The sequence below is a fragment of the Carettochelys insculpta genome, chromosome 3 (genome assembly GCF_033958435.1).
Source record: "Carettochelys insculpta isolate YL-2023 chromosome 3, ASM3395843v1, whole genome shotgun sequence".
NCBI classification, from domain to species: Eukaryota; Metazoa; Chordata; order Testudines; family Carettochelyidae; genus Carettochelys; species Carettochelys insculpta.
The window spans coordinates 161,952,024-161,975,290 of record NC_134139.1 but is presented as its reverse complement, the minus strand read 5'-3'; the positions used below and the strand labels follow the sequence as shown (position 1 = coordinate 161,975,290).

At 46.7% G+C, this 23,267-nt stretch overlaps 1 protein-coding gene across 15 annotated transcripts in view; it reads right to left on the bottom strand.

Annotated features, from left to right (window-relative positions):
• The window catches only part of DST (dystonin), a 483,110-nt gene that overhangs the window by 319,039 nt on the left and 140,804 nt on the right, over positions 1–23,267 (bottom strand). For all 15 annotated transcript variants that reach the window (XM_074991114.1, XM_074991115.1, XM_074991118.1 and 12 more), the window contains one exon: positions 3,345–3,406. In XM_074991114.1, the coding sequence (XP_074847215.1) occupies positions 3,345–3,406 (62 nt within the window). The remainder of the gene's footprint in view (positions 1–3,344; positions 3,407–23,267) is intronic.

The window sequence follows — 23,267 nt, the reverse complement described above, 5'->3', positions numbered from 1 at the left end:
CAAGCCTGTAATATCACTCCCTTTTTCATTCTTCCCTGTGTCCTTAGACATGGGGGGGGGGCCCTCAGAACTAATTTTCATTTAAATTTGAATGTAGTCTTTGGCTCTAAAGCACATCGAGTCTCACTATTTTATGGATATCTGTGAAGGAAAACTGTCTGTCCGACAAATTTAGCCACTTCGGTGTGTCAGTTGTTGAGCATTCATTGTGAAAAGTCATGTAATTTAATGTACTACTTATTCCTGCAGAAAAATCAAAACATCTGCTATACCACAAAAATGTTTCAAGTCATAAAATCTCAAGACCTTTATCCAAATATCAAACTGTGGCAGGTACAGATTGGACCTCCATAGTCTGGCACCCTTGGGACCTGAGGGCTTCCTGCTCCAGGCTGGTAGCAGCTCCATACCCTGACTACAGAAGCGCCACACCCCCAGAAGCCAGTGGCTCTGTGCCCCGCAGGCAGTGGGGCTCCCTGCCCCTGCCCGCCAATGGCTCCATGTCCCCTGCCACAGGTGCTCTGTTCCCAGGTAATGAGGCTGCCTATGGCCACACCAACTGCGCTCCCAGCCACTGGCAACCTTTACAGCTTGGGCTTTCTGGTCCAGCAACATCCATGGTCCTACTGGACAACAAATGTTGCCACACCAGGGAGTCCTGAACCAGCGAGGCTCAATCTGTATTGTATAAAGTGAATTCTCCTCTGAACAACTTAAAAATAATGTGTTTTGTTAAGGAAATATATACCATAGTATTAATCAATTACCAAGTACAAGATTTCAATTCTTCACAATGTAGGTCAGCAGTTTAAAAGATTGCATTTAAACAAAGCCATCAATTTTGAAACAGTATTCTAATCAGCTCTATTAGGCTTTGTCTGTACGACACAGCATTTAGTGGCGGGGCCTGGTGCTAAAAGTCAGACAGTATATATGCTGTTTATCTGCAATTTTGCCAACAAAAATTCTTCCACTCCTTTCATGACAGGAGATAATCATTCACACTGCTACCGTACCACAGCAAAATTTTTGTCTTTCGGGGTTTGAATCATTAAACACCTGTGTAGATTGTGGCTCAACTGGTGGTATAGACAAAGACTTAGATGGATAATAAACTGAAAAGAATGTCAGCATTGCAAAATACTGAACAGCACTCTCTTTGGCTTGAGTCACTGTGAAATATGTAGATTTTTCAAAAATTTTACTTAAATTTGCAACTAATACAATTATTTTAGGAGCCTAGATCTAAACTATCTCAGGACATCTTTCTAATATGTCTATCTTGGTAATACCTATGTCTTAGTCCAACAAAGCATCTAATCACATGCTTAATTTTAAGCATGAGCCTAGTTTTCTGCTGAATAGGGATGGAATTATTCTCAGAATGTGTCCATATGGAGGCAGTACACAGCAAGCCTGGGGGTATATTTTTGAAGCATTAGCAGGCCAAGCATTAAGTCACCATGTGGGCCCTATTGCTGTGTGGCAAGCTGCAGCATTGTACTTTCACACCCTCACTTGCCACCCACCGAAGGCAGGTCTAAACATGTCTGGTGAAAACCAGCACAGCTTTACTGATACAGAGGCTCCTGCCAACATAGCAACCTTGTACACCCACATAAGTAGCTGTAACTTGCATCAATCATGGGGGTGTCTAAGCAAAGCTTTTCAATATGACTCACAGGGCCTATTTAGCCATATCCCTTTGCAGAAGCAGTCCCTAAATCACTCCAATTATTTAAAATTATAGGGACGAATGCCTGGCAGTTGCTGCTCCTTCTCCTGAGTTGGCGTAAGTCCCTCTGCAGGGACATATGCTCGTATAGGCATTTGTGTGGTTGTTGAGTGAATGGGGGGCAGGGGCGATGGAGCAGCTACTATCCAGAGCGTGCTTGCTTGGGCTTTAGTATATCTACAAGAGGCAATCCAGATGAGGATACCACTGTCATGATCAGCATTCGCTATTCCTTCCTGACAGCTGTCCCATCCTGCACAGAAAGACGTAGCGTACAGCTGCAGTGAGGATGAAAATGGCAGAATGGCTCTTGAGGGAGTCACTGTGCCAGGAAGAATTTACAGAACAGCTTAGAATAAAGGTCTGCTCCAAAGTACCAACTGGATTCTGATCAGCTTTTGACCAGATTTTTTTGGGGATCTTTGATCTCTCCCACTGAGTTGCCAAGCTCCCCATTTGTTAGGAGGTTGGGTGGCTCAAATTTTTTAGGTCATGCCAAAATTTTAACGCTGTCAAGATTCAGAGTTTCACATGTGCAGATTCACGCTCACATTCACTTTTGGTTGCATCATCCAAAAGCTCAGAGAGAGGACAAAATGATTAAACAAACCAGAAAAATTCTGCTGACATGTTTCACAAAACATGAATTTATGCAAACCTTTGCAATGGAATTTAAAGATCACACTCGCTAATTAAATCTTAAATTTCAGTTGTTTGCAGGTATATTTTAATTTAGTCCAACTTACTGATGAATTCAACCTTTGTCATACACTAAAAGCAAAGTAATTTACATTAAGCAATCATACAAGCTGTTCTTCCTAAGAAATGTCTGGACTAGACCGTTGGCAACGACACAGCAGATTGAATTTACAGCTGAAGGGCAACACTGTGAAGGTGAACTCAGAGCCTTCAATTCTCTGTTGACTAAAAGCTGCACATGTTGCTAAAATGATATGCTCTGTCTCTGTAGCTAAGTTCACTGCCATCCACAAGAAAGCTGCTGAAAAGTATTTTAATATTTAGAAAACATTTATTTCTAACCCATGAACAGCACACTGATGCATCTCAAGTGATCACATTCCTACTCATGAATTAACTAACTTCTCCAAAGAAAACTGATTAATTTTAATTTCACACATAAGTATTCAACTGAGCGAAAAGTCAACACCCTAGTATTTGGCAACATGGATGGTTTGAATAGGAGAGGCAGACTCCACAGAGAATGAGTAGATGACACAGTAGATTGGTGCACAGCTAGCCTACAAAAACTAAGCCACTCTGTACTGGACAGGGAAAGATGAAAACAGTGAGGGAGGCATCAGATACCAATGGGCGCTGAGCCCATGGTTGTTGATGATGATAAACACTCAAATAAACCACCTTACCATCTGAAATTCTCTATCACTTAGGGCAAATGCATTTGCTAGTAGCAAAAAGGTAAACAGCAATTATATTGTCTCCATTAACCCCGAGAACCTCAGAATCTTCTTCACTCAAATTCTTTATTCCACAGCAACACCACCAGGATCTCACATCAAGTGGTCAGTAAAACCTACCTCCACTCAAGGCAATATTCCATGTAACTGGCATAACAGAAATATCGACTGACCTTCATGAGGTGTTGATTTATCCATTTGGTGAAGGTTTTCTTTTGTACTTTGTCCCGTTCATCTAGGAAAGGAAAAAAAAAGGTAAAAATAATTTTCAATAGCTCTAAAAATAGCATAGCACTACAAAAGATTCTGCATGGCTGATTTTATTAATATTTACAAATAAACACTCCGCTAATGTTAGAAGAGAGAGGCAATCTGTCAGACAGGTATGAGAACTAACTTAAGTGGCAGGCACTCTCTCTAACACCAGTATTTTTGTGTATAAATGTTCTTGCAATAGCTCATTTAATACAAAGTATCTGCTTGGACCAAGTCAAATTAAAGCTTTTTGTATGGAAATTATCGGAAGTTCACCTTTAGAGAAAAATCAGTATGTCTCCTTTTTCAGTAGTCATGTTATCAGGAGGCTCACTCCCCGCAACAAAGTCTTCGGCCTTCCATTTTCAAGGTTCCACTAGAGCCATTGAGGTACATTTTATGTGAGCCATGCCCACCTGGGCCACTTTACAATCCAATTAATCATCAAACCATTTACCACCAGAAAGCTTACTGAGCAGTTACTTGACAACAAAATGCAATAAACTCTTCCATATCCAGCAGCCTGGGGACTGGGATGGTGCCAAATATTACAGATAACCAAGAGGATCCCTTCACCATTACTCACCAGCGCTCTGGGGACAGGCCCAGGTGGTGCAAGTTTCCCAGCAGCTGGCCCAGTTTTTCTCCCTTTCCCAGTGTGCAGGGGCTGCTGCCAGGCATGGGCACAGGCACAGGCGGGGGCCGCAGCAAACCCATCTGCTGCCGGCCGTGGGTTCAGAGTGATCTAGACAGGCTTCCCGCCACATCCCTTCTGTTTACATGCCATTGCCATTGCCGGCAACAGTGAGGGCATGAGTCGTAGTGGTCATCATTGGCAGCAGTGGCAGTGAGGCAGTAGCCACTTAGGCTACCAAGGCCTGTTGCACCCCGGGGAAGCCAGCCTCCACTACTCCCCGGGTGTGAAGCAGGCAGGCTGGGATCCCGGGGCGCTCAGCCAGGGACAGGCCCCATCTGGCAGCAGATGAAAGGAGCAAGAGGCTGGGGCTGGGCTCACATGGGAATGGATGGACAAGGGTAGCAGAGGGGGACCAGTTCCAATCTGGCACCTCACCTTGCTCCCGCAGCTCTTCCAGTGTATGCTCTTATAAGAGTATCATCAGGAAACTAAAAAAAAGGGCAGTGCTTCTCGCCCTGCAAAAACAGCTCTCCCCACACTGGAGCTTCTGGCCGCACTGGGGGACTTTGCTTTTGACCCCACTTCATCCAGTGAAAAGAGGGGTTCGGGAGCCTCTGCACCCTGCCAGCCTAGCACACCTCAGCCTTCCCAGGACCCTGCCTTAAGGGCCTCACAATGTAGCAGCATTCCCCCCCCCCCGAAGCCCTTGGCAGCTCGCCTCCCTAGCACCCCCTCCACCAGCACAACCTACCTGGTGGCAATGCCAGTTATCTGAGAGTACTGGTTAATTGAATAGTGGTTAAAAGAGAATTTGCTGTACTTTCTGGTCCTGGGATTCTCCTGCTCCATTACACAAGAATGAAAGGTATTTTCATGTTAAGGTTGTATAGTCTTGTATTGGCACTGGATTCACTGGATTAACATGAGGCCAGCTACAGCTGCCAGTACTTTGTTAGGTTGGAGCTATTAGTCTTAGCAAATTTGTCCAAAAGATTGAGACCCTAGGACTGAAGCAACAGAACAACAGCGAGAATTCATACCGTCTATGGATGGAAAGCATGAATAAGTACTACTTGCAAGGGTGGTCACATTAAAGAATCAGGTTCTTTTAGATTGGGCTACAAAGAAAAAGACGAACATAGGTGGTGAGGGGGTTCCAAAAAACATAGACAGCAAAAATTGTTCCAAACTCACTTTAATATTTTCTCCCTTTCATACCCCTGCCCAACACAGATATCCTGTGTTTATGCAGGAAGGCAAGATAAGGTTTCCTTCCTCCATCACTGAAAAATCTGACTTTAGCAACCAATATAAAATAGAATCAAAATCCAAGCAAAACTCTACTATGTACTGCAATTCAAATATACTATCTCATCACTACACACTGTTATTCAAAATTGAAGATTAGAGGGCCTAAGCAGGCCTGAAAAATGAAGGAGGGTGCCAGAGCCTCTGCAATTTTTTGCACCCTGTGCACGAGGCTGCTACCCTTACAATAATATTTGGGCGGTGGTTGCTCTATTGCAAAAGGTGGATGAAGTAGCAAAGCTGCCCTCTCATGTTCTAATTAGAGATGTTAAAATCGTTAACTGGTCTAACTCAGGGCCTGCTACTCGGCTCACTGCCTGTCCTCACCATGACCATGGCCTTGAGGCCCCGCCATGGTTGTGGGAGTGCTGCCACTGATGCTGCCAGAGCCCTGGGATCCAACCACCTGGGCCACACTACAGCTCCTCCACTCCTAGAGCTGCTCCATCCCAGCCCCGCTAGCCATCACTGGAGTTCACCAGCAAGGGCCAGTTAACAGGTAAGCGCAATGGCAAGTCCAGTAAGGTTACCAGTTAATCATTTAATATCCCTAGCTTCAGTCGCAGGAGCAGGCTTACCATGAGAGAACAGGCTTCACAGCAGATATGCTTCAGCTTGACTCTCCTTAATGTAAATTGGCTCTGTCTGCGCAATCTCCCACTCAGAGCTTGACATAATATAATTTTACCATTGCTAGTTTAAATCTGCACTCACTTTAACTAGACATAGAGCAATATGGAAATCTGAATCAATTTTAATGACTCAGTCTGCAATTTTAGATTATTGGCTTGATTTTCAACAGAGCTGAGCACCTTTAGTTCTCATTGGCATCAGTAGGGTTTGTGGTTGTGCAGCAACTCTAAAAAGAAACCCTAAGCACAATCAATGTATATGGGGAGGATGGTCTGTATACTGTGCTTCTCTCTGGTTGCAGAAAGAGGAAAATAAAATGTACAGCAGGCTCTCGCTCCCTCTTTACCCTGAAAATAATAGACTTGGAGTGTCTTTACCACAGCTCAGACCTTGGCTTGCACATTATCACCTCACTTATCTTCTAGCCTAGCGGAAGTGGATCCTGTATGGAAAATAGGAGACCTGACTTCTTCTTACCCATAATGTGATTTTCACCAAGTCACTCACCTGTGGGTACATCAGGATCAGATTATAATGGGGATCATTAACACTTAGTCACCACTGTACAACACTTTGACATCTTCCCACAAAACTTTCTGTGTAAGCAGTAAATATTCAAATTTATTACAGGCAAATGCTGCTTCCAACATCTAGTCAAATGAGAGGGCCCACCCAGGAGGTGGATGTCTGGACCGTAACTGGGGTGAAGAAATACTCCCCACATACTGAAAATTGTAGTCAGCCCATTAATTTAGCCTTGGAGCTAATGTAGCCTTCATAGCCCTAATAGAGGAGTTGATGGCCAACGGCTTAGTTCAGGAATGACTCTATGAGCCCCATCCAGAAAAAAACACACAGAGGGCTCCCTTGAAGCAGGAGCTTCGTGGTACACAGGAATACACAACACCTGTGCAAGTTTCAAAAATTCTCTCCTGGAGCTCCCTGTGCAATGGAGCTGCTGTACGGTATCTCACTAGATATGGGATCACTGACAGTGTGTTTGAGAATGTGGAGCAGAGGGGTCAGATATCAGAGCAAGGTTTCTTCTCAATCACTCTCATGAACAAGAAGGCTAATGAGTCCTTAAAATTCTCAGGCAGCAGAACTAACACATATGCACTTAATTAGCACATGAGAACAAAACATTCCACTTGGATATCAGTAACCCAGAGAATGAAACACTCTGAATGTTGAAACTGACTCTTTCAATGTAGTTGATTATGCTGGGATTGAACCATAATGTGGACATATGGTCTACAGGCAGAGTTCATTCAAAGCTCTCAAGCTAGCTAGATCCTGATGTTCAACAAAGACCCCTAAGATGTGTGACCAAAGTGAGGGGCACGGACAGCAGTATTTGAAAAAACAAAAAAAACTTAGAAAATTAATCAGTGTCTTTCCTGCATACAAAGGGTTTTTTTTAAGCTTCATTTAGTGATTCAGCATTCCTGGTGTCAGTAATTTACCATAATAAGCAACAAGGCCTGGTTTGGTAAATATAGAGTATAAAACTATGTACAACTCAGCAATGATGGAAAATCAGAAATATTAACAGTTTTAACTATTTTGTTATGGATAGCTATTTAAAACTAATGTGAAATCTTCAGATTACACAATTTAACATTCCAGTTCCCACATTATAAACATGTCTCTGTTTTGGCTACATCAACCACTTATGGCTACCCAAAAGCTTGTAGTTTTGGGCAAGGTTATCGTGACAACAGAAAGGCAAACAACTACTTTTTTTCTTGTTAGAATCTGTACTGCCTATAGGTTTTATGTCTATTTTCAGCACCAAAACATGTAAAAGACTGGTAACTATAACAATACACTCCTTAGGAAACTATTTGATCAAGGGACAATTTTTATGCCAATATATTGTCAATTCACCCAAGAGGAACAAAAAAAATCTAATGTAGCAGTAAACTGTCAGCTGTTAAATAGAAGTTTAACAAAGTTTTGATGAAGACCAAGCTCTTCAGAAACACATTTATTAACCTGACTGATCTCAAAACAAAGCACAGCAAACTAGAAATACTGTTTGCAATGATTAAAGCCTCTGACTTTAAACATCATAATATAACTATAAAATTCAAATATGAAAGTCTACTGTACGAAAATCTTTAGAATGATGACACTTGCTCTTTCATGATCTCTGAGAGATTTCTCAGAATGTAACAGCCCTGCTATGCTACCTAATGCAAGTCTGAAAACTTCCCTTTCCAAAGCAAACCCACTACTCTGAGTTTGGAAAATGCAAACTTTGGTATATACCATCTACTAACCCATACAGCACATTAGATCCACTAGTTTTGTACTCCACTCCTGCCCATGTTTAAAGATCTGCCCCATCATTCTTTAGAAAAATGTGCAGTAAGTTCCAGATCTTCACTTTCAAACGTCAAAGGGTTTCTATATATTCTTTGCAGGAAAGAGAAGCCAGAATGAAGACTGAAGCTCCTCCTGGCAGACAGAAAAATAGCAACTCCCCTTTTCTAAACAAACATTAGCAAATATTGGTCCTGACTGCTGTTAGAGAAGGCAGAATGTTAGTCGTCTGCAGTTCGTTCATAAAAAAGCCTTGCATTATATGAATTAATTTATTTATATATTGTTTGTATTCTTATTTTATTTTCTTATCATTATTCTTTAAGTTTGTGAGCTCTTCAAATTAGGGACTGTGTCTTCCTGTACATAACAGCAGCACATACAAACTTGCCAAAGCTACTATTGCATAAATAAAAAAATAAATCATTAAACTGAGTTTCTGCAAATCCACCAGTTGTGGTGGACAGACTTTTCCATATTCCCTCAGTAATCACGCAAGTTGTTCAACAGCACCAGCTGTGTTTCTACACCTGAAAAGATCCTCAGTTGCTTTTTCGACAAATGCCAGGAAAAAATTCTACAAGATGAATCACCTAACACCCACTTTAACTATCCCAGCTATAATATACTGGTATTCTAAGTAAGCTTCACAACAGGAGATCTGTAAAAACCTCAGTTTTTGTGATTAAGATGTATCTGATCATCAAATCCACTAATCCTTGCAAATAAACACTAATGGCCAGATCCCTTAGTTGTTAAGAAACAAACTAAGGAACTACAATCTAGACACAGTGGCTTTGTCTACACTAGCAGCCCCCTTTTGAAAGGAGGATGCTAATGAGGTGCTGCAATGAATATTTGGTTGTAGGAATAAGGGGATTTCGAAGTGTGCAGGGTCCTTTCGAAAAAAACCCCGTGTAGATGAGCCACATGCGATCGAAAGCAGCACTTTCAAACTGCCGTGGCTGCTATTATGCTAATGAGGTGCTGCATATTCATTGCAGCACCTTATTAGCACATCCCAAAGTGTCTCATTAGCACCCCCCTTTCGAAAGGGGGGTGCTAGTGTAGACATAGCCATTGACTGATTGCACGGTGGGTGCGTAACTGGATGGAAAACTGTTCCTAGAGAGTAGATATCACTAAGGCTAAGATTTAGTGATAGGCATTTTCATAAAAATCAAGGACAATAAATAAAAATTCATGGCCTGTGACCAGACCATGAATTTTTACCAGTTGCAGAAATCCCAGTGATTGCAGAAAATCTGTGACTTCCGCAACCTCCATGAAAGAATCACAGGTTTAGTATCCCATATCAGAGAGGTGGCTGAGTTAGTCTGTATCTTTGAGCACAACAGGAAGTCCTGTGGCACCTTATAGATGAACAGATATTTTGGAGCATAAGCTTTCATGAGCAAAGACCCACTTCATCAGATGCATGAGCAGTGGGGTTTCAGAAGAGGATTTAAAGAAGGGGGTCCCAGTAAAGGGGAGGGCCAGAGCCAACAAGGTCTATTCAGTCAGGGTGGATGTGGCCCATTATTGGCAGTTAATGTGGAGTTGTGAGCATCAAGGCTATGTGTACACTAGCCAAAAACTTCGAAATGGCCATGCAAATGGCCATTTTGAAGTTTACTAATGAAGCGCTGAAATACACCTTCAGCGCCTCATTAGAATGCCAGCAGCCGCGGCACTTCAAAATTGATGTGGCTCGCTGCCGGGTGGCTCCTTTTCGAAAGGACCCTAGCAACTTCGAAATCCCCTTATTCCTATCTGCTGTTAGGAATAAGGGGATTTCGAAGTTGCCGGGGTCCTTTCGAAAAGGAGCCCCGTCTGGACAAGCCGTGCGTCTGCGAGCCGCTTAAATTTCAGAGTGCCGCAGCTGCTGGCATTCTAATGAGGCACTGAAGATGTATTTCAGCACTTCATTAGTAAACTTCGAAATGGCCATTTGCATGGCCATTTCGAAGTTTTTGGCTAGCATAGACATGGCAAGAGAGGAGAAATCAAGTCAGTTCAGTCGGGGAGATGTGGCCCATTGTCAGACACTAATGCGGAGGCATAAATATCAAGAGCAGAGAAACTGCTTTTGTAATGGGCCAACCACTCCCAGTCTCTGGTCAATCCTTGGCTGATAGAGTCAAATTTGCAAATGAATTGCTGCTAAGAAATTTCTCTTTGCGTTTTATTTTTGATTTTTTTTTTGTAGGACTGCTTCTTTTAAATCTATTTCTGAGTGTCCAGGGACATTGAAATGCTCTCCTTCAGGTTTTTGTATGTTACTATTCCTGGTGTCTGATTTATGTCCATTTATTCTTTTACATAGTGACTGTCCAGTGTGGCCAATGTAAATTGCAGTGGGGCATTGCTGGCACGTGATGGCATATATTACATGAGTAGATGTGCAGGTGAAAGAGCCCCTGATGGAGTGGTTGATGTTAGGTACTGTGATGATATCGCTGGTGTAGATATGTGAGCAGACTAGACAGCGAGGTTTGTTGCAGGGATTGGTTCCAAGTTTAGAGTTACTGTGTTATGGTCTATAGTTAATGGTGAGAATTTGTTTAAGGTTGTCAGGCTGTTTGTAGGCGAGAACAGGCCTGCCTCAAGGTCTCAGAGTGAAGGATCATTGTCCAGGATGGGTTGCAGATCACTGATGATGTGCTGGAGAGGCTTTAGCTGGGGGCTGTATTGGTGGCCAGTGGTGTTCTCTTGTTTTCTTTGTTGGGCCATCACCTACAGCCCCCAGGGAAAGCCCCTCCAGTGCACAGAACCACATGACATTTTCAAATCAGTTTCTATGCGTAAAGAAAATACGCTTTCCTAAAATATAAAATATTTTAACAGCTTAGTCATTCAAAAGTAAGAGACATGTTGATACTCATGCAGTGTTTGTCTCTTCTAAAGAATATCAGCAGCCAGTTCTTTTTGTTATGTTCCAAGAAACAACATAAGCAAATATGCCATGTTTTCACAATGTATTATCGAATTTGACAGTCCAGCTTCCTATTTTGTCTCTGGTTCTTCTAACACAGGCGTATTCTGCTTCAGGTGCTGCTTTACTCTCCAAATTTCAAAAAGGTGCTGTTAGTTTTTAATATTACTTTTCTTTACTCCATTGTTCTTGCAGTACAAGAGGAGTTCTTGGAACTTCAAACCAACATTTAGTTTCCTAACATATTTTCCTCTTTCATCCGATCTGCTTTCCTCCCTCCACCTCCATGCATGTCACTTTATGGAGCTGAAACTCATGAACTTCTTTGTTTTTAACTTCTTTATATTTCACCATGGTCAGTGTGCCTTGAAGACTGCACATCATTGCTTCTATTTCACAAGGACTGAATGGAGAAGGAAGATTTGGACTAACTAGACAAGGCCATTGGGAAAAGGTTCTCATTTGCCAAATAGATAATTAGCAAAGTAGGGAGTCATTTCTTTGCATTAGGGGCAGACTGGAAAAGACACATTTTGGAAAATGTAAAAGAAAGAGGGATTGGGAGGGGCAAGGATGAAGGCGATGGTGTGGGTGGGAGGGGCAGAGATTAACCGGCAAAAGTCACAGATGACATTAGCGCATGAGTTTATGTGCTGGAAAAACTGTAAAGTTGAGTAAAAGTATATTGATAGTGAAGACAGATGAGACCTCGCCCAGAGATGTACGACTAAGCAGAGATTGCTACTGCAGAAAAAGAGGGGCTACCTGACTAAGCAAAAACATGCATGCAAAAATGAATGTTAACAGAATATCAAAATATATCTCCTGGTTTAGGTAGGTTCCTTAAAAAGAAAGTGATATAACTCATATTTTAAATTTTGACATCAGTCACTGAAACCTCTCCCACTACAACTTCCATCACTCTTTCTCCATTGCCAGCTCTTCTTTTTCTAAGTCTAAACTGTAAATTCACTGAGGAAAGGACCTTCCTTTTTTATGTTTCTGTAACACACAACAGACATCCATGGTATTGTTGCAATAACTATACAAGAGCACAAATACAAACAGGCCCTTTCAGAGAAAGAAAAGTGTCTCTAACAGATTCTCTCAATGGAAAACATTACGTTACTCAAAACATCCAATGTGGCAGCAAGTGTAAAGGGAATGTATGTGATATATTAAGACCACTCACCAAAAACTGGAAAGACCAATGGTGCTGCTCTCAAACCACAATTATACACCCTATATATAAGGTGGGAGGTTTTTGGTGGGAGGTCTTCATATATATATATATTAGAAAAAGTTAGGAGAATTTCTTACACTGCAGTCGTGCATCTCTTGACTTCTCTTCTTCTCAAGTATGCAGCCAACTGCTACCACCATAAATAGGGCATATTTGGCAATTTTGCCAAGATCTGGCACATATCCTCCCTGAATATGCATCTGTCATTTAATGACTCTAAATAATGAGCTGCGCATTGATTCTTCATTGCTGTGTTAAAGGGTGGTTTCCAGTGCATTCTTGTGTAGTTAGATGAGACAAGTCTCATTGGACTCCATTTTATGTGTCACCCTGACCAATGACATATGCCCAAAACCATGTGAGTGGAAACATCTGAAAATCACTTTTAGGAAAAAATTATTCTCCTGAATCCATCTGGAGGTATCTGATAAGACTTTTTGTGAATTTAAACAAATTCTACAGCACTATAATATTAAGTAAAGCAGTGCAGGTACTGGAGATAATTCAAACTTATTCCTATCCCAGGGCTTGCTTTCATTGTTAGCTTCTAAAGCAGTAAAACACAAACCTCCACTCAAGTTTTTCCAAAGTTTACCTGTTCCCCAGATTGTCCTTTGAAGATTTTTCTTGTCCCTCCTTTCTAGCTTCCTCTGAGTCAGAGAAACAATCAAAACTGTATGTACTATAGGGGCACGGTGTCCAATACCCTAAACACTGGCCACATATGGCTACAGTAAACCCTCAAAATGTGAATTAAGTGCAACTCAAAATCCCTCTCCCCCGGTCCCACACACCCCCATTTCAACCCCCCCGCCCCCCCGCGTGGCCAGGCTCACCCTCCCCCACCACATGGACTGGCTCACCACTGCCTGTGCGCTGCTCCAGATCAAACCCCCCCCCGTCCCAGTTCAATCCCTCCCCCCGCCGCAGCCCAGCTCACCTTCCCCACGCATAGCTCACACATACACATCCCTGCACAGCGCCGGCTCACATCCACCCCCCACACGGCTCCTGCAGCCCTAACTCACCCCAGACTTAACACCCCTGCCCCCCTCTCACAGCCCCAACCCACTGCCAGGCTTAACCCTCCCCAACTGCCACCCCCAGTCCCAGGACTTACCTTTCAAAAGGAGCTCTGGGTGCTCCTGCTGCCTCCCAGACTGCAGAACATGTGTTCTGCTTGGAGGAAAAGCCATCCCCTCCGACTTACGGGAAATTCGAGTTATGCGACAGCGCATGGGAATACAACCCTCATGTAACTCAAGGGGCTAATGTATTTGGCTGGTTGAGTGTAGCTAGTTGGCTTGAAAAATAAGTATTTTTTCAGAATAAACGGGCTAGTTCACTATAGTGTTAGCCACTCTAGTGGTTATTGCTTCAGAACTGGTTGAACTTCATGGTTACAGGACAAAAGCTAAAAGACATCTGGGATACATCTACACTGGTACGTACAATTCGCAACATGATGGCAGCTGGGTGGGGTCACCCAACTTGAGCCTGCAGGGCTCTGGCTGTGAGGCTATGCTGTGTAGACATTCGGGCAATTTTACAACCCCACAGTCCGAGCCCCACGAGTCTCAGTGACTGAGCCCAGCCAACTGTGTGTATAACTGTTGTGTAGCTACTCCAAAAACATCTGGTTGTAAGAATGAGCCAGCAGAAAAACTCTACATCTGAATCCTACAGACTGACACTCTGTTGCACTATACGAATATGAAACTGTATTTAATCATCTCTAAAGAAGAACTTTATTAAATTAACTACTAAGGACAATTCCTTATTTGACTGAAGAATTACAAGTTATCACACAGGACAATTCTTGAGCTCACTAAAGTCAATGGAAAAACTCAGATTAACCTCTACGGGACTTGAATTTGGCCTCTACTACATAAACCCAGTGGATATTTACAACCTACAAAAATTCTTCACACAGCATATTTCTGTAGCGTCTCTGCCATTCAGAAATTACTGTGCTATATTTGCACTGACTAAAGCATGTTCTTACAAAAGTATATCTCATTATGCCCATTTAAATATTTATTAAAAAGCCATATCCCTTTTCCTTAGCATAATAACTGGCTTCCCTTGCTGCTACAAGGTGTATGGAACTGAAAAATATTAGGGAAACAGATTTCCTGTAACTTACAATCCACCCCGTAGAGCGCCTACCCATGATCTTAAAAGCAGAATGGAGAAGAGAAACCTAGGCTAGAGAAGCTCCAGAAAGAAAACATCAGTCAATGATCAGGGCACAAGTATGGGACCTGACAGATGAAGGTTCAGTTGAATTCTCCGCTCTGCCACAGACTTCCTTTGTGATCTTGTGCAAATCACTCAGGCTAGGGCTACACTATGGTGTACAGATGAACATTTTGAGTGCAGTATTTTGTTTCCAGTACTCCTCATTGTACAAGTGTTACCAGAAAGCTAGAGGTAGCCCCTTATTTTGAACCCTGGTGCAGTGTAGCCTACACTGGTTTCAAAATAAGGTAGCTCAGATAACTTATGCAATTTGCGCACTGCAAATGGCATAAGCTTTTTCGAGCTAGGGATACAGGGTAGCCTCAGCCTCTCTATTCGTGTGTCATGGTTCTCCATGTGCAAAACAGGCAAACAGCTCTTCCCTATCTCACATGAGCTGTGTCTACACGTGCACGCTACTTCGAAGTAGCGGCACTAACTTCGAAATAGCGCCCGTCACGGCTACACGCGTCGGGCGCTATTTCGAAGTTAACTTCGACGTTAGGCGGCGAGACGTCGAAGTTGCTAACCCCATGAGGGGATAGGAATAGCGCCCTACTTCGACGTTTAACGTCGAAGTAGGGACAGTGTAGACGATCCGCGTCCCGCAACGTCGAAATTGCTGGGTCCTCCATGGCGGCCATCAGCTGGGGGGTTGAGAGACGCTCTCTCCAGCCCCTCAGCTCACTGGTGGCCGCGTGGAGCGGCCCCTTAAAGGTCCCCTCCCCCTCCCTGCCTCTGCAGGAAGCTGAGGGAACGTGCAGGCTGCAGCCTGCACACGCAGCCAGCCTGCACCACCCTCAGCCCCACAGAGCTGCGATGGCCGCCCAGCAGCCCCCCCAGGGGACCCCCCCCAAGGGGAGCCAAGGCAGCCAGCCCAGCCAGAGGGCCAGCCAGGCTGGGAAGCAGCAGCGGGGCCCCTCCTGGACGGAGGCCGAGCTGCGGGACCTGCTGGGGCTCTGGAGCGAGGAGGAGGTGCTCCAGGTAATGGGGAGCAAGAGGCGGAACGCGGATGCGTTCGCTCGGCTGGCCGACGGCCTGGCTGCCCAGGGTCACCCTGCCTGCACTCCTGACCACGTTAGGAGTAAGGTCAAGGAGCTGCGGCAGGGTTACTCCTGGGCCCGGGATGCGGCCAGCCAATCTGGGGCCGCCCCCGTCACTTGCCCCTTTTACAGGGAGCTCAGGGACACCCTGGGCTCCCGGCACACCTCCTCCCCTCCGGCCACTCTTGACACCTCGGCTGACGAGCCCCAGCAGGCCCTGCAGCCGGAGTCCGCCCCGGAGGCAAGCCCCGCAAACCGGGGGCCCCCCCCCGGGACATCGCGGCAGGAGGAGGAGAAGGAGGGGGGGGCTCCTCCCCCGCAGAATCCAGCCTGCAGATCCTCCTCCTGCCATCCCGGAGCAGCAGCAGGGCCTCCGACCCCCGGGGATCTCCGGACCGTGGGAGCGGACCGACAGGTAGGTACCCCTCTCTGGTGGACACCCCTGGGCTTGAGGGGCGGGGGTAAGAGATATGTGTCCTGGGCCCCCCACATGCTCACATGGCCATGGGCCCAAGGACACCAGGGCCATCAGCCCGTGCCCCCCCCCACCCCGCATGACAGTGCCATGCCCCATCCCCGGGCCAGGGGGGAGCGGAACCTCGAGGGGCCCCCGGGAGAAGGGGGTGGGACACCCCGCAGCAGCAGCATGTGATGGAGTGGGGGGAGTGCCAAAGGGAGACTCAGGCTACATATGAGCCACAAGAGCCGAAGAGCTCCCAGGGCCAAAGGAGGATCCTGGCGCTACAGCTGGCAGGTGACACCTCTGCCCTGAACAAAGAGGAGCGAGGAGCCGAGCTGGCTTGGAATTGGGGGGCAAGGGCGGGGGCCACAGGTAGAGGCTACGGGAAGGGAGAGCTGGTAGGCAGCCAGCCTGAGGAGGGGGAAAGCTGCATCCCAGAGGGGCTCCCCTTGGGGTCTTCTCCCCACGACGGGTTGGAAGGACTGTCTCTTCCAACAGCTGGTGCTGTCACTCCTGCCAGAAACTGGCCGTCTGTGGCCTAAGAAACCTCTCCTGCTGTCAGACCCTGCGGGGTGAAGTGAGAGTCGCTCCCACCAGGGGATGGGGTGCAGGGCAGGGGGACCCCTGAACTCCATCCATCACAGCAGCATCTCCCGGGGACGGGGATGGGGAACGTGCAGCACAGGGCTGGGGGGACATAGGCCACGGCTCGGGGCCCACACTAACGCCTGTCTCCATTCTTCTTCCCCCCCTCCTCTCCTGTGTCCTGCACCTGCACCTGCACCATCAGAAGGACCGGAAGAGAGCGCCGGCGAGGCGTCAGTCGTCCCGGAGAGCCCTCCGGGACCATTGCTCCAGGGCAGCCCCTCGGCCGAGGACCGACCAGCCCCGCCGCGGGCTAGACGGCGGACCCCGCGCCTACAATCGCCGCCGGCGACGGACCCCCAGCTGCTGGCCATCCTCCGTCGGCAGCTGGAGGTCGCAGAGCAGCACCTCCAGCTGCAGGAGCGGGTGCTAGCCTGGCGCCAGGAGGCATGGGGGGGCCTACACGCAGACATTTAACCGCCTGGTGGACTACATGGCCCCCCATGCCACGCCGGCCGAACCATCGCCCGCCCTGCCCGCTCCTGCAGCCCCACCACCAGCTGCTCCGCCCGTCGCCGGCCCGTCCGCCGTCGCCCCACCACCCACCCGCGAGGGCCAGAGTGCCGAGGGACCCCTGGAGCCACCTGACACTCGCCGGCCCACATACCTTCCAGTCCAGCCCGCTCCCACCCAGCCACGGACCAGGCTGCAAGCGCGGTGGGGCTCCCGGCCGGCCACGCCCAGTGCCGGGCTATAGGGGCGAGGGGCCCGGGACGTGGCCCCCCCCCTTGTATATAGTTGGACCCTGTTTTTTTGGTCCCCCCGTTTGCCCCGTCCCCCCTATGTAAATAGTTCTCCCCTTTATCCTCCCTGGTTTCCTTTTTATTATTTATGGCACACTGTTGTTTATTTGGATTGTTTTATTTTTGTACATATTGCTTTTGTTGAACGTTTGTACCTAGTTTTCTGTTTGTGATTCACATATTTATTTACATCCAAAAAAAAAAAGGTTTGGAAAGAAAAAAAAAAATGTACGTTCAGCCACAAGTGCGTGCTGTCATTTGTCCAGGACAAGTGGTGGGGGGGCGCGGTGGGGTGCTCCATGGTGTGGGCGTTGGGGCAGGAGTGTGGGGGAGGAAGGGGCGGGCAGTAGGGGGCCTGGGCAGAGTTCACCCCGCGGCCTGTTCGTCGAAGTGGGCCCGCAGGGCCTCCCGGACCCGGGTCCCCTCGGGGTCCACCTGCCGATTGGGGGCAGCAGGTGGCTGGACGTCTGCCCTGCCGGCTTCCGCAGCCCAGCCCTGGAGAAAGGTCTCCCCTTTGCTCTCCACCAAATTGTGCAGGGCGCAGCAGGCACCCACAATCTGGGGGATGCTGTTGGGGCCCGCATCCAGGCGGGTCAGGAGACATCTCCAGTGTCCCTTCAGGCGGCCAAATGAGCGCTCCACCACCTGGCGCGCACGGTTCAGGCGCTCATTGAAGCGCTCCTGGCTAGCGGAGAGATGGCCCGTGTAGGGGTGCATGAGCCACGGCCGGAGGGGGTAGGCCGCATCTGCGATGACGCAGAAGGGCATGGTGGTGTCCCCCAGAGGGATATCCCGCTGGGGGATGTAGGTCCCCGCCTCCAGCCGGCGGCACAGGCCCGAGTTCCGGAAAACCCAGGCGTCGTGGGTGCTGCCAGGCCAGCCCACGTAAATGTCCTGGAAATGTCCCCGGCTGTCCACCAAGGCCTGCAGGACGACAGAATGGTAGCCCTTGTGATTGAGGTATCGTCCGCCACTGTGATGCGGGGCGTGGATGGGGATGTGAGTCCCATCCAGAGCCCCGAAGCAGTTGGGGAAGCCCAGGGTGGCAAAGGCGGCGATGGTGGCATCTGGGTCCCCCAGCCTCACAAGCCTGTGCAGAAGCATGGCGTTGATGGCACGCACAACCTGCAGAGAAAGCACATGGGACGGCACCAATGAGGGGTGAGCAGGGTGTGCGTGGCCCTGCCCTGCCCTGCCCTGCTCTGGCCCTGCCCTGCTCTGTCCCCCTGCCCTGCCCTGCCCTGCTCTGGCCCCCCTGCCCTGGCCCCCCCCCGTGGGTTCACTTACCTCCATGAAGACAGCCCCGACAGTGGCCTTTCCGACACCAAACTACTGGCCCACAGATCGGTAGCTGTCTGGAGTGGCCAGCTTCCAGACAGCGATGCTGACCCGTTTCTGCACTGTGAGGGCACGCCGCATGGCAGTGTCCTGGTGCCTGAGTGCGGGGGTGAGCCACTGGCACAGCTCCAGGAATGTCTGCCGGGTCATCCTGAAGTTCCTGAGCCAGTGGTCGTCGTCCCACTCCCCAAGCACCAGCCGCTCCCACCAGTCGGTGCTGGTGGGGTAGCTCCACAGCCGCCGGCGTGTGAGGCGGGGGGTGGAGCGGGGTGCTGCAGGGGTAGGGGTTGAGCCCTGCTGCCCTGGGGGCATCTCCTCCCCTGGGGCAAGGAGGTGCTCAGCTGCCTCCCACATGGCATGGGTCAGGGCAAGCCCTGCTCCTGCCGGGAGGGCTGGGTGGACCTCTAGCTGCTGCTGCTGCTGCTGCTGCTGCTGCTGCTGGGGGTCCATGACTGCGGCACCCGGGGTCTGTGTGCCTATGGCTCCTCAGACCGCGTGCTGTGCAGGCTGAGTGTGTCTGGGAGGGGCCCTTTAAGGGAGCGGCTAGCTGTTGCCCCGGAAGCGCTAGTCCGCCCTGTGACCCTGTCTGCAGCTGTGCCTGGCATCCCTATTTCGATGTGTGCTACTTTGGCGTGTAGACGTTCCCTCGCTGCGCCTATTTCGATGTTGGGCTGCGCAACCTCGAAGTTGAACATCGACGTTGCCGGCCCTGGAGGACGTGTAGACGCTATTCATCGAAATAGGCTACTTCGATGTAGGCTTCACGTGTAGACGTAGCCATGGAGTGTTCTGAAGATCAATACATCAAGGATTCTGAGGCACTCATATTATAACAACATAAGAACATATTGGATCCTGGTTCATCTGGACCAGTGTCCTGCCTCTGACAGTGGCTCATGCTAGACCTTCAGGTGAAGTATACAAAACAGGATAGTTATGAAATAACACAACCTTGTCTTCTACTCCTGGCTTCTGGTGATCAGAGTTTATAGGTTGCTCCAACCATGAGGATGTGTCCCTGAGCATCTTGGATAATAGCTGTGGACAAACCTATCCTCTCTAAGCTTACCTAATGCTTTTTTTGAACTTAGTTATACTTCTGGCCATCACATCATCCCACAAATCGGTTGTGCACTGTATAAAAAAAGTATTCCCTCCTATTTGTATTAAACCTGATGCCGGTTCATTTTATGTAATTCCTGGCTTTTTGGCAATGGAGTGTCATATCAGGTATCTACAGCGCCAGAAACCACCATTTTGAGTTTTGAGGGACTGTGTGAACTAAAAACAAGTTGGACAAGTTATTTTGTATTACTTTGTTAGATATCTATTTTGCAGCCTCTCCTCGTACTGGACCCCCAATCAAGTAAATAAGACTAAAGCAGCTGCAAATAGGTCTCAAGGTATTGTCTTCTCAGCAGAATTTTATTTAGTTTCTATTTATCCTCTTATTTTCCGCAGTACAGAGACCAAACACAGTAGTTTCCTAGACAAGCCACTTGCAGTAGTGAAATTTTATTGCAGTTTAACATGCAGAAAGAGAAGGCTAATGTGTTACCAAAGTATATATATTTCGATTTCACTACCATAGTATTTAACTTTTCAAAAATATAATCCTACATGGTCAAAACACTACAACCTTATTATTAAACGTATTCATCACCTGGTGGAATACGCACATGAAATTAGTTGCTTCTACCGTTTAACAATGTCTTCACAAAACGAAAAAAATGTACGGTTTATAAAACAATCTCCTGAGTTACGTAAACCATTCTGTTCACTGTAGCACCTATTCTTGTAAAACGCAGACCACCACCAGTATGCCGCTTTGAGACTGAGCTAGAGCATAAAATATGCAACACTCTCATCTAACCACAGAATATTTTAAGTGACTGGATGTGTTCAGTAGGATTCAAGAATTTAGTCAATGTAGCAAGTACAAGTCAGAAAAAAATGCAAGATTAGTCGTACATTCCCACCAGCTGTATATATGCTTATTACACACAGATCGATTCTTCAACAGAGGGCCAGATTCCAGCTGTAGATGAGCAGCTTCACTACATGTACGCCAAATAAGGATCTAGAATACTAATTATAATTTATACCTCTACATTTCCCAGACCTGTCCTAAATTGCATATTTTAGCATCTAGTCTGTTAATGCAGACTTAATATTCCGCCTGACATTCACTGGGGGTATGTATACAGACAGCAGAGTGTTTGCTTACAATGGCATATTCTTACTCATATTTGTTCTTTGTAGCTCCCACAACTTGCTGTGCATGGTACAATGAAAAGCATATACAACACTTCTTCCCAAGAACTTAGTGTGAACTCCCACTAGCATCAATAAGCCAGGATTTCACTCGTATTCAAAATGCAAAACAGAGAGACAAACTGCAGATAAAAGAAATGCAACAAATAAAAACACAAATTGACCAATGTATTATTAGGCATTTGATGGGATATAGTGCACTGTATTTCATGGCACAAGTGTGAAACAGAGAAATAAAGCCACAAATCAAGAAGATAAAAAGAATGCTTTGTGCCCTGAAATCCTTCAAGCTCTCCAAAATATATGCTTATTCCACACCCTGCTGGCCCCAAATGGAACTGCACTTATCTCTATTTATCCATTTTGGACCAAATTCTCACACAGTAAAATGTAAAGTGTTTGTGGGATCGGAGTCTATATGCACAACAAAGGCTTCATCAAGACTACCCGTGGTAATAAAGTAAACAGGATTTGCACTGAACACGTAACAGTTTACAGTAACTAACCCTCACTGTGCACATAGAGTGAAAAGGGCAAGACCAGACAAAACTTCTACCTGGATCCCCAAAGTGGGAGGTCAATGAGAGAAACTCTCCCCAGAGATTTCCCATACTCCTTGCGGCATCTAGAGTACAGTAGAAAGTCAACTTAAGCTATACAACTCTAGCTACGTGAATGATGTAGCTGAAGTCAACATACCTAAAGATAAATTGCTTCAGGGCCTACACAACGAGGAGCAGGAGGGAGGGTGGGCGGGAAGGGAAAGAAACTCTCCCATTAGCTGCCCTTATTCTTCTCGTCCAAGGTAGAGTAATAGGATTGATTGGAGAGTGATCTGCAGTCTATCTGGCAGGTCTGCATTAGACCCACTAAATCAACTCCTGGTGGATCAATCTCAGAGCCTCAACCTTCGATGTACTGTATATGTAGCCTAATATGGGGTGCATATTATAGCTTCTCCTGACCTGCGCACACAGCACCTTGTCAAATAACCACACGCACCAAGACTTGGAGTTAACTACCAAAGAGAAATTTGGGATAGGTTATTGGAATCTACAAAATCAATCTATATATGTTAGGCTGAGGGAGTCTGCTGTGAAGAACTGGAAATTCCCAATGATATTTTATGTATTTTTAAAAAATAAACACATTTAAAATATTTTATGCAAATTATAAAGGAGCCTATTTATATAAAATTCTTCTCTAAAAGCACTTGAACTCACATTGCCCAGCAACAATCAGCCAATATGAGGGCAACCATATCTCCCTGTCCCAAATACAGGACAGGGAGATATGGGGGGAGGGGCAGCTCTTCTCAGCTGCACCAAACCCTCTGGAAGTGGCAGCCGCAGGCATTCCCAGCCCCAGAGCTCCAGGAAGTGGCAGCTGCGGGTACTCCTGTCCCCGGAGGCCTGGGAAGTGGCAGCCATGGACACTCCCACCCCCACCACCGAGGGCCTAAATACGGGACAATTGGTCTCTTTCAAAATATAAGTTGGGACACCTTTTTGGTGTCCCTAATACAGGACAGTCCCGTCCAATATGGGACAAATGGTCACCCCAGCCAATATAACTTATTGCGTCATATTCTGATCTCTCATACCAGGGTAAACCCAACACACAATAACCAATAGTCAAGCTAATGGGTGGATTTCAAATGACTTTGAATCAGGCCCAATATTTCTCTTGGGTGTGTTCATGTTTTTCCATTTCATTCCACTTTTCTTATTCTCTGTGTATTTATTTTTAAAGGAAACTTTCTCTCTCATCTATCTTTCTTTCTAGGACACTTTTCTGATTGTGTTTCTTTATTCAAACTCTTTTTGTCCCTCCCTTCTTCATCCCTCTCTCTCTCTCTCTCTCTCTCCCCTATTTCTTCAAATAATTATTTGTGACCTTTTTCATCCCCTTACCTGATGCCATAGTTCAGTCTTCACTTTCGTTTATTTACTATGCAAAGGACATTACATTCAAAGAAATCAACGGAAAGCTAATGAGAGGAAAAGTATCAAC